Raw genomic sequence first — 16,625 nt, 5'->3', positions numbered from 1 at the left:
CTTGTTCTTCATCAGAATACACTGCCAGGACTTCTACTTCAATAACAAATGTTGGTTTGGTCCCAAATAATCCATCGTTATATCCAAACAGCGACGTTTTGTTCGTGAGTTCTAGACACTATCAGAATGCTTCTTCACGGTCCTGCGCATGGCGCATTGGCGTGTCAAAAATGTCTAAATATTCCATTACCGTACTTCGAAGCATGTCAACCGCTGTTTAAAACCAATTTTTATGCCAGTTATCTCGTAGATAAGTGATAATATTCCGACCGGGAGTATGCATTGAGCCTAAACAGCCGAATAAAATTTCTCCTCAGAAGCGACTCGTGCACGCGCCTCATTCAAAGGTCCTCGGAGCAGCCACTTACAAAAGGTGATAATGTGTTTCAGCCTGAGACTCCCTCGTAAACCTTCAGTTATTTCCCGGGCTCTGAGAGCCTATCGGAGCCCTGGGAATTGTCACGTTACAGCTAAGATCCTTACTTTTCAATAAAAAGATGTAAGACGCACGACTCCTTGTCAGACAGGGTACTTCCTGCTTGAAACCTTGTCAGGTTTTTGCCTGCCATAGGAGTTCTGTTATACTCACAGACACCATTCAAACAGTTTTAGAAAATTCAGAGTGTTTTCTATCCAAACCTGAACAATAATATGCATATTCTAGCTTCTGAGTTGGTGTAGGAGGCAGTTAAAAATGGGAACATATTTTTTCCAAAATTCTCAATACTGCCCCCTAGCCCAGACAGGCTAGCAGTGTTATTAAAAGTATTATTAAAACATTCTGTAAAAGTTTTAAGTTATAAAAAAATCTCCAAATAACCTATAATTTCCATTCAAAGGGTGTTAATAAAACCTCGCAGAAAAGTGTTTAAGGATACAAATGAAATATTCTCAGAACCTCCCTGCAACCTAAAAATAAACGTTCTGTTCTCAGGTAAAAAAATGCTCTGTTTTACCGATCAGGAAATGTGTGGCTTTGTTCCCACAACCAACGTGAAACCAAAAACATACGTTCCCACAACTTCCAAGGAACCAAATGTGTTAGCTGTGTGTGGACCTCAAGGACAAATTCGAAGTGGGCGACTGAATCAGAAGTTCAAATGGTTTCTCAACATTAACCAGACAAAACATTTCACCAACGAAGAGGCCTTAGTGAAAATATTAGTTATTTTTCCCAATCAAAATATCAGGTGCCTGAGATGATTAAAAAGAGTGGTGAATTCCTATTGCAGCCACTCAGGGACATATTTTGTTTATTACCGTTCTCCAAATATGTGGAGCGGCTATAGCATAAAGAGAGAAGAGGAAACTATTATAAATGCAAATTCCCAATAAGTGCCTGAAAGGTATGTTGAAAAGTCCTCCGTATGAGATAATTACAGCCTGGCTTACATTTAAAAGGAGTCTGAAATATAAAATGTATATAATATTCAAGCAAACAAAAATAGCTTTGAACCAGAGACATATGTCTGTGAGGAATTACGCAGTACTAGGCTGAGGTGATTCTGGCTCTGACTTCACCAAAGAGATTGACATCACACAGGACTGGATGTACAACTGTGTTTTGAGTTTGTTCGGTTAGATTCCCTGCAACTTGTTTTTCCCTTCAAAAACAAGTTATTTTCAACAGACTCATATTCAAAGTTTATGAGAGGGATAATTAACATGAAGCCTGCTGTCAACAGTACTCATTAAAGCAATTATATGCCTCTATGTCATGTATCTTTCCAATTTGAATTTGCTGCAGTGGAGGCTGCTGAGGGGAGGATGACTCATAATGATGGCTGGAATGGAGTAAATGGAATGGCATCAAACACATGGTTTTAATGTGTTTAATACCATTCCATTCACTCCATTTCAGCCATTACTGTCACACCATGTCACGTTCTGACCAGTAAAGGGGTCATTTGTTATTGTAGTTTGGTCAGGACGTGGCAGGGGGGTATTTGTTTTATGTGGTTCAGGGTGTGTGTTTATGTAGAGGGGTGTTTGGTTAGAGTTTCCGGGGTTTAGGTCTATGTTCTATGTTAGTGTATTTCTATTTTCAAGTCTAGTTAATTGGGATTGGGCCGTCAATCAGAGGCAGCTGTTCCTCGTTGCCTCTGATTGAAGGTCCTATGTATAGGGGTGTGTTTGTCATGGGAATTGTGGGAGGTTGATTTTGCATTGCTGTGAGTTAGCATTCATTACGGTTTGTCGTCCGTTTGTTTTCGTGTTCAATACATGTTAAAAATGAGCACTCAACCCGCTGCGCCTTGGTCCACTTTCTACGACGGCCGTTACACACCAGCCTTCATTTTGGCTCCCCCTCCAGTCCAGCTCAGGCGTTCGGCATCGCCAGCCTTCTAGCTGCTGCCGAGCCTGCTGCTGGCAAACGCCCTTCACTCATCAACTCCGGATTTGTCTCGTCATCAGAACACAAACCTGGTTACAATCCCCCTTCTTTTACTGTATGTATACTCCCTCTGTCATTTGTCTTTGTCGCTTGTTTTACTGAGAGGAATCTCGTCTACATTTTCCTGAGTACTTTATTATTTTGCACTTTGTGTTTCATCCTGCTTTTATATTGGAGCTTTAACAAACTCAGTAGTTCTAAACCTGCGACTGCCTCCTGCCTACTCCTCTCTACACTTGTAACAATTACACTCCATTCCAACCATTATTATGAGCCGTCCTCCCCTCAGCAGGCTGCACTGATTTGCTGGTAGCATATTTTTATGGTGCACTCACACATTATACTTTCTATACCGTAATACTTGTAGCCAAAATGCCATGAGCAAAGTTTATTTTGGTTACCTCAGGGTTATCAGAAAGTTGTGTGAAACAAGGATAAGCTAGCCTTGGGCTATTTCTAACCCAAGGTGAAAGGATAGCTCCGGCCTAAGAACAGCCAGTTTGACATCCCTCCTGTTTTGGGTTTGAATACCAGTCTGACTGTTTCTCAGATCAGCCACATTCTGGTCCTCTACATAACAAGGTTTTTTCCCTCCTTAGGTTTATCATATTTATCATAGCAACGAGGAGCTAGATAATTACATTACACTGTCCGTTCTCTATTACCCATCTGCTCTTGACACTATCATTGTTGTTGACAAAGGAATTAAAGCCCTGGGTTGAATAGGTTCCATCACCCCTGAGAAATGTTATTACACAGAAAAAACGTACCATCTTCAAGTGATATTTGGGAGAGATAGTGGCTTATAATTGTCACACTTCACTGGTGCTCAACAAAAGGAGCCTCAGTCACTGAGGATGAAGTGGAAAGATGAATCTCCTATTTAGTGACCCGCTGGAGTAGCATGTGTGACTGTAGAAATATGTGTGACCTTTAGCGTAACCGTGGGTATAAAGATAATGATTCTACACCTGGAGCCTGGAGTGTGTATTAGGAGTGTCTCTCACTTTGTAATGGAAGATAATCAGCCTTCTGCGCCGATGCCACAGGATTGAAATCTGCTGGAATAATGCTGCGAACTGTGAAGGACTGAGGTAACTGACAGGAGCTCTCTCATACAGATAAACTCCAATAGGCACATACACACAAACTGACAACAGGAACAGCCCTTGATTCCACCTTCTGTAATGACTGCTCACTCTAACAGTATGTTGAGATGAGTTGTCCCTGTGTAGTGCCCATATCAGACTATACCCAGCAAACAATTCTAGGGAGAGAGAAAGTTGTTGTAATGTTACCCAGATGTATGAGTGTCCAGTTTTCTGTTAGTTAGGGGAATATTATGCGTACTGCATGTTAGCATGTTTTGGCGTTATAGTTAGGAGAACATTCCCTAAATGTCAAACAGAACGTGGATACCATATTCTCAGAATATCCAAAATAATGTTCTAGACACGTTTTATTGGAACATTCCTGTGTCCAATTTTCTGAGGGTTAGGACAATATTGCATCATCGTTCCACCAAACATATACAGAACATGGTTGCCATAATATAAGATACTGTAATGTTCTAGACAAGTTTTATTGGAACGTTGCAGGAACATTCCTGTGTCCAGTTTTTTGAGGTAGGACAATATTCCATCAACGTCCCACCAAATATATACAGAATGGTTGCCATGTTCTCAGAATATAAGATATTCATGTTCTAGACATGTTTCATGGGAATGTTGCAAGGACATTCCTGTGTGTCAGTTGCAAGGATGTCACCTGATGGTTCCAAAGAAACGTCCCCCCTCAAAAAATGTTTTTCATTACACCTTGTTACTATTGCCAAGTCCATAAATGCCCTGATTCGGGAACCACTGATCCATTCACAGCTCTTTGTCTGTTGGCAAGTTTAGGGACACACACACAGTGCCTTTAACATAGTGTTTTCAACTTACTATTTGACACAGTATGACATACATTATTACATTGTGCATGTTCAATTACACAGAAAGTATTATTCAGCATTTCCTAACCTGGGATTTGAACTCACAACTTCTTGGTTCACGGCATTCCAATCGTTCTGCTACACCATCATGTCTGTGTCAGTTAATCAGACTATTTACTCATCATTGATTTGATTTACTTCCCTTACAAACATGAATTTGTTGGTGGCAAATTTGCTGCAAACCCAATCGTGTGCCACAACGTGTTTGCCAGAAGTTTGCAAAAGTTTGCAAAACATCACTTTTGCAGATGGATACCCTTTCCCTAGCCATGTTGTTGGAAGAGGCTGAATTGGGAGAAGGACGCATCAACACCCTTGAATATGTCTGTGGTGCACTCACTCATAACACTTTTTTGGAGTGATAAATTCATGTATTTTCTTCACAGTTGGTAAGGTCAGTAAATGCATGTATTATTCTCATAAATGTAGCCCATACATTAATTATTTGTAACAATTTGATCTTTCATTGCTTTAAACTAGTGGCTAGATCATCTTGATCATGTGTTGCTCCTTCTTTCTTTCTAGAAGCAATCAGTTACAAGGCAAAAATACAGATTGAGGCCTTCAATCCAACTGAGGACAGAGAAATATATGTTCACCAGACAGGTCATGGCTTCTTGCATGCATGGCTTTGAGATGTGAATTACACTCCAAAAATGTTGGTTTGTTTGGATGACATAATTGCTGGGTTGTAGGCATTGGGTCAATGGTTGGGTTGCTTTCTGTAAATACAGCAGGGTTGGGTAATTTGTGCTGGGTTATTAAGGTTGGGCTATGGATATTTGACCCAGCAAGTGGGTTTATTCTCCAGACCACCAGTGCGGCAAGCCCACCAGAATACTTGCAAGTATTCTAGTTCTAGTGCGACTGAGTGACTGATGAGTGGAAAACAGTAAACGTTATTTTGACAGTGTTTTGGCTGACTGAAAACCGTGAAAACGCTAAATAACAAACATTACGAATTATGAATTTGATAGTAATTCTGTGATAATTAGGTAGCTAGAATGTTAGGTAGCTTGCTAATCTTAGCTTGAGCATTAGCTAGTTAGCTAGTCATTTTCTGTGCTAATATCTCTGACTGTGATAATGTTAGCTAGCTAGCATACGTTAGCCTCGCAATTATGCTCAGGACGTTAGCTTACTGAAGTGATGTCACAGGATATAATGTACGTTTTCTGTCTACATTTGGTTGTTGCAGAATATAAATGTATCTTTTTAGCCAACTAGCTAACTATGTCAGTGTCTGTAACGTCGGTTAGCTAGCTAGCTACCTTACACGTGCCGAATACAACAAGTGTAGACCTTACCATGAAATGCTTACTTACAAGCCCTTAACCAACAGTATAGTTCAAGAAGAGTTAAGAAAATATTTACCAAATAAATTCATGTAAAAAAGAAAAATGAACACAATAAAATAACAATAATGAGACTCTATACAAGGGTCAATGTGCAGGGGTACAGGTTAGTCGAGGTAATTTGTACATGTAGGTAGGGGTGAAGTGACTATGCATAGATAATAAACAATGAGTAGCAGCAGTGTACAAAACAAATGGGGGGGGGGGGGTCGTCAATGTAAATAGTCCGGTGGCCATTTGATTAATTGTTCAGCAGTCTTATGGCTTGGGGGTAGAAGCTGTTAAGGAGCCTTTTGGTCCTAGACTTGGTGCTCCGCTACCGCTTGAATGGTGATCTGATCTAAAACAGGGAATTTTTACTAGGATTAAATGTCAGGAATTTTGAAAAACTGAGTTTAAATGTATTTGGCTAAGGTATATGGAAACTTTCGACTTCAACTGTGCATACACATATATATAAACATGTATACATATACACAAACTTTTTTGTTAAATATATTTTCCTTTATTATTCCACGCAAACCCTACCACCACTCCCTTAATTTGAGTGAACTAATACTCACTAACACTTTGGCTTCTACTTCCAGCTTATACACTATATACTTTTTATGGACACAATATATTTTACAATAGTTATATTTTGTTTGTTTTTAGTCCTGGCCTTCCTCTATTTCTGATGTCCATCCAGTTTGATTTCTATTATATTTTTAACTGTGCTGTTTTACATTTGTTATCTTGTTGTTATTAGTCCCACCCTTAAGCTCCATTCAACCACTCCCATGACCGGCAGACAAGTTCCTTACTTTTTCTCCTTTCCACTTGCCTCTTCCATTTTTGAGATAATGCTGCAATTGGTTGGTTGTAATTTTGGGTGGAGCAGACATTTCCATATATCTGTGTTAGCTGCACGTGTGACATAACTCATCCAGTCCTCTTTATGATCTCATTTACAAAGATTATACCTTTTTTACCAATTAGTATATTTCAGTTTAACGATAATATTTGTTGTATTATTTGTTCTGTCTTTTCAGGTAGATTAAACTGAAATTGTAACCAACTTTCTATGGCTTGTTTAAAAAATAACAATATTTTGGAGATGATTTTGTTTTCAAATATCCGAAAGTGAGCAGTTGTAATCTGAAAAAAGGGAAAAAGGTCATTCTTGAACATGGGGTGAGAAATTCTTACCAATTTGATAGAGAACCAGTTTGGATTTAAGTACAACTTTTGTATGATTGATGCCTTTAGTGAGAGGTCTAATGCTTTAATATTTAATCATTTCTACCCTCAGAATTCATATTCATTAAATAAATAGGCCCTTCTAATTTTGTCTGGCTTGCCATTCCAAATAAAATGTAATATCTTTTGCTCATATAATTTTAAAAACAGGTAGCTAGGTGTAGGCAAAACTATAAGCAAATAGGCAAACTGTGATATGACTAAAGATTTAATCAGGTTGATCAAATTTTTAGGACTTTCTATAAAAATGTATTGGAGTGAGAATTTTTTTCGGCATATGTATGACGATTATGTCCACGTTCCCGTCAGACCATTTTATTGGTAAACTACACAGTAATTTAAAAGTAATATTTTTTTGTGATCCAATACTATATCATAATTTGGTTTTAATCCAGATAGGTTAGAAAAAGAATTTAGATCATCTATAAGGCTATGGAAAGATTCTATATGTGGATTTAAAAGAAAACATGAATCATCAGCGTACAATGACAACTTTGTTTTTAAGCCCTAATCCCTTAATATTATTTTTGGATCTGATCTTAACATTTTTGATGGCAATAATAAATAGATATGCCGATAATGGACTACCTTGTTTTACTCCTCCTGACAGTTTAACCTCTCTAGGGTAGGGGGCAGTATTTGCACGGCCGGATAAAAAACGTACCCGATTTAATCTGGTTATTACTACTGCCCAGAAACTAGAATATGCATATAATTTGGATGGAAAACACCCTAAAGTTTCTAAAACTGTTTGAATGGTGTCTGTGAGTATAACAGAACTCATTTGGCAGGCCAAAACCTGAGAAGATTCCTTACAGGAAGTGGCCTGTCTGACCATTTCTTGCCCTCCTTGATCTTCTCTAACAAAAACAGGGGATCACTGGCATGACGTGACACTTCCTACGGCTCCCATAGGCTCTCAGAACCCGGGAAAAAGCTGAATGACGTAATTCAAGGCCCAGGCTGAAACACACTAGCGCGTTTGGCAAGTGCTCTATCAGAGGGCCATCAGACTGAGGCTCGTGCATGAGGGGATAGCATGCTTTTACTTTCACTCTCTTTGTAATAAAAAACGAATTCCCGGTCGGAATATTATCGCTTTTTTACGAGAAAAATGGCATAAAAATTGATTTTAAACAGCGGTTGACATGCTTCGAAGTACGGTAATGGAATATTTAGAATTTTTTTGTCACGAAATGCGTCGTGCTCGTAACCCTTATTTACCCTTTTGGATAGTGTCTTGAACGCACGAACAAAACGGCGCTATTTGGATATAACAATGGATTATTTGGGACCAAACCAACATTTGTTATTGAAGTAGAAGTCCTGGGAGTGCATTCTGACGAAGACAGCAAAGGTAATAACATTTTTCTTATAGTAAATCTGACTTTGGTCAGGGCTAAACTTGCTGGGTGTCTAGCTAGCCCTGTGATGCCGGGCTATCTACTTAGAATATTACAAAATGTGCTTTCACCGAAAAGCTATTTTAAAATCGGACATATCGAGTGCATAGAGGAGTTCTGTATCTATAATTCTTAAAATAATTGTTATGTTTTTTGTGAACGTTTATCGTGAGTACTTTAGTAAATTCCCCGGAAGTGTTCGGTGGGAATGCTAGTCACCTGCTAATGTAAAAAGCTGGTTTTTGATATAAATATGAACTTGATTGAACAGACATGCATGTATTGTATAACATAATGTCCTAAGTTTGTCTGATGAAGATCAAAGGTTAGTGCTGCATTTAGCTGTGGTTTGGGTTTATGTGACATTATATGCTAGCTTGAAAAATGGGTGTCTGATTATTTCTGGCTGGGTACTCTGCTGACATAATCTAATGTTTTGCTTTCGTTGTAAAGCCTTTTTGAAATCGGACAGTGTGGTTAGATTAACGAGAGTCTTGTCTTTAAAATGCTGTAAAATAGTCATATGTTTGAGAAATTGAAGTAATAGCATTTCTAAGGTATTTGAATAACGCGCCACGGGATTCAACTGGCTGTTGAGTAGGTGGGACACAAGCGTCCCACCTAGCCCAGAGAGGTTAATGAAGCCTCTCCAGCATAATCCAGGTAAAATCAGGAATTCCCTAGGGCAGCTGTCTAGGCTCTTTACTTTTTAAAATCTTTACTAACGATATGCCACTGGCTTTGAGTAAGTCCATGGATCCGGAAGACGTGCTGCACCATGAACTGGGCCGTCTCCTTGGCAGAAGGTAGTTTGGGGAGGGGAAGGAAATGGGCGGCTTTGGAAAACCTGTGCACCACCGTGAGGATAGTGGTGTTGCCATCAGACAAAGGGAGACCATTGACGAAATCCAGGGATATATGTGAGCAGGAACAGTGAGGGACAGGAGGTGGTTGGAGGCCAGACAGAACTTGCCGAGGAGTCTTGTTCTGGTCACAGACCGTGCAGGCGGCGACGAACGCAGAGATGTCAGGGACCATGGTGGGCCAGGGTTCGACGGGAGCCAGGGTGGCAGGCAAGCCTGGAGGAATGAGCCCATTCCAGGACCGGGGACAGGGCAGCGTCTGGGACAAACATCCGGTTAGCAGGGCAACCCTCACGGACCTGGTTCTCTATTCCCCAGATGAGGGTAGCAGTCAGACACGAGGTAGGAAGGATGGTCTCGGGGTATGAGGGTGTAGATGCGGGGCTTTAGCGGCATGAAATCGCCTCCGGCTTAACATTCTTAGACCCCGGGCGGTAGGAGATGGTGAAATTGAACGGGGTGAACAACAGTGCCCATCGAGCTTGACTGGAGTAGAGCCACTTGGTGGAGAGGAGATATTACAGGTTTTTGTGCTTCATCCCCACTATGAATGGAAGTTCCGCTCCCTTTAAGCAGTGTCTCCACTCCTCCAAAGCCATCTTCACCGATGGTAGTTCTCGATTCCCCACATCATAATTCCTTTCCGTGGCGTGGGAGAAGAAGGCTCACGGATGCAACTTAAGGTCCAGGGCAGAACGCTGGGACAGGACTGCCCCCACTCCAACATCCGACGTGTCTACCCCCATCACAAACTGACGGGACTGGTTAGCATGGATCAATATGGGAGCTGTGGTGAAGCAATGCTTAAGGTCCAGGAATGCCCGGTCAGCTGCTGGGGACCACGTGAACGGGACCTTGGAAGAGGTGAGTGCTGACAGGGGGGAAGCCAGGGTGCTGTAACCCCAGATAAAACGGCGATAGAAATTGGCAAATCCTAAGAAGCGTTGCAGCTGCACTCTGGGCGTGGGTTGGGGCCAATTCACCACCGCTCTCACCTTTCCGGGATCCATGTGCATATTCCCAGCAGCGATGATGTATCCAAGGAAGGAGATGGTGGAGCGATGGAATTCGCATTTTTTGGCTTTGACAAAAAGCTGGTTCTCCAAGAGATGCTGGAGGACCTGTCTGATGTGGAAACCGTGTTCTTGAGCCGAGTGGGAAAAAACGACGATGTAGATGAACACGAACCGGTTCAACATGTTGAAGAGAACGTCATTAACCTGGGCCTGGAACACAGCAGGAGCATTGGTCAGACCGAATGGCATCACCAGGTATTCATAGTGTTGAAGGCTGTCTTCCACTCATCATCTTTCCGTACCAGGTGCTAGGCGTTCTGCAGGTCCAACTTAGAGAAGATAGTGGCCCCCTGGAGCAGCTCAAAAGCCGAGGTAGAGGGTAGCGGTTCTTAACTGTGATGTCATTGAGGACCAGGTATTCGATGCACGGGTGCAGGGTTTTGTCCTTCTCCACAAAGAAGAACCCTGAGCCGGCGGGGACAGATACTCTCTGTTATTATCTATGCATAACCACTTTAATAACTCTACCTACATGTACATAATTACCTCTACTCCGGTGCCCCCGCACATTGACTCTGTACCGGTACCACCTGTAAATAGCCCCGCTGTTGTTATTTACTGCTGCTCTTTAATTATTTGTTATTTTTATCTCATACTTTATTTAGGTATTTTCTTAAAACTGCATTGTTGGTGTTACGGATACAGGTATCCTGAGTGTGTATCCTGTATGTGTATTTCTTTTCTCTCATTCTCCTCACAGGTGACTATCATCACTCCCCAATCAGTCACCAATCAGCCACAATCAGAAGACACCTGCTCCTTTTCCCTCAACCAATCACATCCCCTTTCCCTTGGTTTATTAAAAACCCATTCAGTTGTTTTCTCCCCAAATCAATCTTTGTGTTCATTCTCTCTCTCTCTCTCTTTCGCAAGCTCTCACGATATCTCTCTCTTTCTGTATTGATCTCTATTTTGTATTGCAACTACATGTCACTTTGTTCATCCCACCTGTGACTATTGTTTTGTTGTTTGACTGTTTGTTTGTTTGGTGGGAAAAGGGGGTACCGAGACAAGTCGCCCATGGGCATACATTACCCGTAGGAATACTTTGTCTAAGTACCCTAGTTAGAACTGGGCGGACCACTCACTGTATTTTTGGTTAGTTAGCTAGCTGTTATTGAAGTAGGCTAGACTAGTTTAGGGGTGTTTTTGGATTATTGTTTCTTTGCTTGGGTCCAGCTCAGCCCCTTTTCTCACACCCCGTTACCGTGTGTTTATAAATAAACCATTAGAGTTTGACGGTAGATTGTAGTTGTCTAGTTATTTGTTCTCACTTACCTTTTCACTATTATAATTTGCATGATTTATGTTAAGGGTCTCATTGCCATCCCCCCTAGACTGCTGGGCCAAAGAGTATTCGTAACAGTTGGTTAAGGGCTTGTAAGTAAGCATTTAACTGTTGTATTCCGTGCATGTGACAAATAAAATTTGATTTGAGATACAGATAGTTTGAAATTACAAATGTTTATTTACAAAACAGGGGGGCAGGCAAACGACAGAGGTCAGTAATCCAAGGCTCAGGTCTGACAGTATGGTCAAAAACCGGGAGAACTAAAACAGGAGCACGGGAAAAACGATGGTAGGCTTGAAGAGACAACACAAACAGAAAACACAGGTATAAATGCACAGGGGGATAATGGCTGACACCTGGAGCGGGTGGAGACAAGCACAAGACAGGTGAAACGCACAATAACAAGCTCCCTCACGACGCCAGGACAGCGGAGTCAATCACCACCTTCCGGAGACACCTGAAACCCCACCTCTTTAAGGAATACCTGGGATAGGATAAAGTAATCTTTCTAACCCCCCCCCCCCCAAAAAAATACAAATAAATATATAGATGTACTATTGTAAAGTGGTTCTTCCACTGGATATCATAAAGGTGAATGCACCAATTTTTAAGTCACTCTGGATAAGAGCGTCTGCTAAATGACGTAAATGTAAACATATGCACTATACACATGCATTTTGGCAGCAGCTAATGGGGATCCATAAAAAATACAAATACACGGATGTGACATAGGAATGATGTAGCCTACAAATTGAAGGAAACTAACAGTCCCTTCACTAAAGTGACAGTTATGTGGGTATTACTGACTCTGGCTACCGATAGTGGCAACTAGGTTGGTGCTACTGTCAGTGCACACAGGTTTCCATAGGCTACAGCAAGGGGTCTCCAACCTTTTCTAGCATGAGAGCTACTTAAAGAAAATGAAACATGTCGCAAGCTACTATTTTTTTTTTTTTTTTTCACAGCTTTTAAATAGGCACATTCTTCTCTTCCCCTGTACCCTGCAACTCATCCCCAGGTCCTTGGTGTACAAGATAAGTGTTTTATATCAATATACCTGGTAAAATAATGGTTAATAAACAGTATTTGGCCTGACAGGCCCCATTAAATTATCTTAGTATTTTCCCGAATTCTGTTTTCCTGGTTTGGGATTTTTTCAGTTTACAATTACTCATAGAGAAACAATGAAAATGTATGTTTTGAGTCCATGTCAATGCTTAAATCACAACAGATGACCATTTTTGAGGTCTACAAAAAAACTAATTTGGCGGGCTAGTGATCTTTCTGTTAGGCCTACTGCTGCAGCACGTCATAGTAAAGTTTGTAAACAATGGCCACCCTATTGATACAAATAATCATGATATAGTTCTGTCGGGTAAGCCTACTTTGCAGCTAACATTTAATTAAGTATTTTTCTATCCTCATTAGCATAGCTAACTGGCTACATAAAGAGTGATAAACAAACATGAGCACCAAACAGACATACTGTACAGGCAATATTGCTGGAAATTAATTGGCAGGTATGGTCTTACATTTGGCTTTTAAACCAATAGTGGCTAACCAGGGGTGGGATAAGGTCAATGTGGATTTGTTTAGAAAGTAGCCAGGAACTTTATGTTCATGAAAAAATACATGTACTTTCAGAATTGCTTGGCGAGCTACTCATAGGTGGGCTGCGAGCTACTGGTAGCTTGCGATCTACCTGTTTGAGACCCCTGGGCTACAGCCCCCACAAATTTTAAAGCCATAGGCCTGCAAAATTCGGGAATAATGACAGCTATTTATACTTCACTGTGGAAAAGAGACCAAAATATCTGTCCTGTTGATATGCTTTTCAGTTTGCTGAAATACGACTGGTTTCAAATTTGTCTCCAGAGATCTTAAGGTAAAATAGATTTAAAACAATTAAACTCTGGTCTGAATTCCTCTCTATCAGACTGTTAGAGTACTTAAAAATCGAGGGGAAAATCTAATTTAAGAGTGATTCAATACCTTCCACATGAAAAGCTCTACATTAAAAATAAGAAATAGGTATGTTCACACTGCTCTCCACCTTCAATTTAGGCATGAGTTTACATCTATTTCCTTTCAGTTAAGTATGTGGAGGAGGTGTGCTTGGAGACCATTTTGTGCAACTTTTGTGCATTTGGCACAATTTAACAGGCATTTTAACTAGCTTTTTTTACACCAGAAGGGGAGAAGCATCTTTAAGAGGCAGAGAGAGATCTGCTGTTGTCATTTTGTCAAGGCCACTTTAAAGTTGAAGCTTCTATATAAAAAAACAACAACATCTGATGTTCTTTTGTCCTCTGAGGCTTCCTTTCAATTATTGTGGCAACATTCAAAGACGTCAACACTGATACTTTCTTTCAACACTTTCTTCGCCTGAACTGTCGGCACATATAGATATTTCTTATAACATCCTGTCAGAGAGCCACAATGGTGGTTTTGTATCTCAAAGTTATTATTTTTCAAGGGGAAAGTTTTCTTAAGTGACTTTCAGTTAGAAATAGTAACTTTTTGGGAAAATCTTCAAATATTCAGTGCTGTGCCTATTCAGGTATTGATTAGCGAAGCCATGCATTTATTTTAAATCATAGTATTCGTTTTTTGTGGTGCTTTAAATGAGAAGAGTACATTTAAAATTCAAAAGTCAACATTGAAAATGTTTTGAAATGATTATACTTTATAAAGTGAATTGCTAAAGTTTGAATGTGCCAGTTACAACACTAGTATGGAACAAACGGGTCATTGGACACATCCAGGGTAAGGCCTCTACTCTGACATGTATTTCAGTGCATCTGGAACATCAATGTCTTCACGGGGGTGTCAGTTAGGAGATGGATCCGCCAGAGGTGAGTAGTGCTATAATTGGGATGTAGGTAGAAAGTACTCCCTGCCTATTTCTGCAACAGGCTATGAATTGATTTTCCATTTACTTTTTCCCGCTACTCACGCCTCTCAGCATAAAGGCTGCTAAGGCAAAAGTATCTCAACCAGTCCATGAGGAACACACTGTGTCCAGAGCAGGTAATGAACCCCTGCTGTAAACAGCTGCTGCTGCCTTTTATTAGCCTGGTGAATCACCCTCCAGGAGGGGGTGAGGGACAAACACAGCATCAGGGAGTCAAGGACTGTCTGCCATATGCGTCTGAATATTCACACATTTTCTTCATAAATAGGTAAAAAGATTAATTCTGTTGATCTATTCACAGAAAGATTGAGTAATATATTTGTCTGCCAACCCCCACTTCCATGCCAGGCCCCAGTTTCCCTAAAGTATCTTTAGGCTAAGTTCATCTTAGAACCATGAAATTAGCCTTAAAATGCTTTTGAGAAACCGGGCCCTGGTCCGTGTCCCTACACTCTGTCTTTCAGAGTGATGTAGGCACTTCACAGGCCACTCCCTTAGAGACCATCACTGAAGCCTTCCATCATCTTCAGGCTCCTGCCGACGCCTTATACTGTCACAGTTACTGTGCACTGTCTGAGGAAAGAATTGGAGCAGACATTTCATGATTTCAAGGGGTTAGAGATGTGTAACTTTATCTTGTGTTACTTTACCTGTATGTTCCTCCTGAGGCTTTTCGGTTCCACCTTTCCCCAAAAACCCGAGACCTAAATAATGTCACAGGTCTGGGTTGGATGTGATATTATTGTCACAGGTCTTGGGTATGTGTAATTTACACTGACTTGTTTGGAAGGACCTGTACAGATCTGAACGTGACTGCTGCAGTAGAGAGGGATAGGAACATTTTATAATTCATGCTGCTGCTCTTGTGGTGCGTGTAACTTGTTGTTGTTGCTGGCCAATCATAAGTCCTGAAAGCGGCAATAGGCTACAGTCATAAAGCCTCCGTGTGTGGCAAAATTTAGGAGAACTTTTAATTCCATCTTCCACTGATTAGCCTAGATATCTAACTTTTGCCACACACAGAGGCTTTATGACTGTAGCCTATTGCCGCTTTCAAGACTTATGATTGGCCAGCAACAACAACAAGCTACACGCACCACGAGCAGCAGCATGAATTATAAAATGTAGGCTACAACAACCAAGAGCCAACAGGTAGACTGCTACTTAATATTCTGTATGGAGGTGTTATTGTTCGCATGCAGCCTCAATTAGCCTAGCTTGGCCATGAATAGAGCATCACCTCTCTCTATCTTCTCTCCCTTGCGCTTTACCAGCTCCGGTTTATAAAGTAACATAAAAATGCACTTTTCTGCTGCTTCCCCAGCCCAGACAAGGTCTATATATGGAATGGGTCTAGTTGTCCTTGGGTCCATTCGGAATGAGTCTCTATATTTCAAAAACGTATACATATCAGGTCTGAAAGCCCCAGGTCCATTTCACAACGGGTCAAACTTTTTGGACCCGTGAAGGCCTCTACCTTCTGCCATCTGGCCTCATCTGCATATAGAATCCCTGGCAGGCAATGAGACGCTCTGGAGGAGCTCTTCTTGAATATTTCCATCTCCAGCGGACCAGCTCCGGAATTTCTCAGGCACCTGGCTAGGGGAACTAAAGCGCTAATTTGCTGTCTTGAGATGCTTTAAGTTACTATTTCTAACTTAAAGTGCCGGGGACCAATAAACTTAGTCTGGCCCTATTGATTTTGGGACTTTATAATGGAGCAGATTAATGTTCTCCAATTTGTCTGAGGAGGAATTCACTCCCTATTCCTTTTGTTAATCGTAGCAGAACTCATTTTTGGTCATCCATGTGAATCTGGTGATGCGAGTACGCCTGCGAGCTCCATTCTCTGCTCATCTAGGTGTGTAAGCCATATGAAAGGTGTGCCCTTGAGCCCTACTTACTCACTTGCTCTACTTGCATTATTGAATTTTGTGGGAATCTGTAATGATTTCTTGGCTTGGCATGGACGTAGACTGGTGTCTGTGTAATTTCCTGCTGTTATAAGCTTCTATCATTTTGTTGGCAATTCTTGCATTTTGAGAAGAGAATATTCTCTATTACTAGATGCCTATAATCTCACATTGTAACAGGGT

At 41.0% G+C, this 16,625-nt stretch overlaps 1 protein-coding gene across 1 annotated transcript in view; it reads left to right on the top strand.

The window, feature by feature from the left end:
* Nucleotides 1-14,455: 14,455 nt before the first annotated feature.
* Nucleotides 14,456-16,625, top strand: part of LOC115151375 (eukaryotic translation initiation factor 4 gamma 2) — a 120,195-nt gene continuing 118,025 nt past the window's right edge. Inside the window, exon 1 of the mRNA XM_029695286.1 lies at nucleotides 14,456-14,470. Within this exon, the coding sequence (XP_029551146.1) occupies nucleotides 14,456-14,470 (15 nt within the window). The remainder of the gene's footprint in view (nucleotides 14,471-16,625) is intronic.

The sequence above is a fragment of the Salmo trutta genome, chromosome 17 (genome assembly GCF_901001165.1).
Source record: "Salmo trutta chromosome 17, fSalTru1.1, whole genome shotgun sequence".
NCBI classification, from domain to species: Eukaryota; Metazoa; Chordata; class Actinopteri; order Salmoniformes; family Salmonidae; genus Salmo; species Salmo trutta.
Note: the sequence above shows the minus strand (reverse complement) of the source record. Positions and strands in the feature narration are given on the sequence as shown.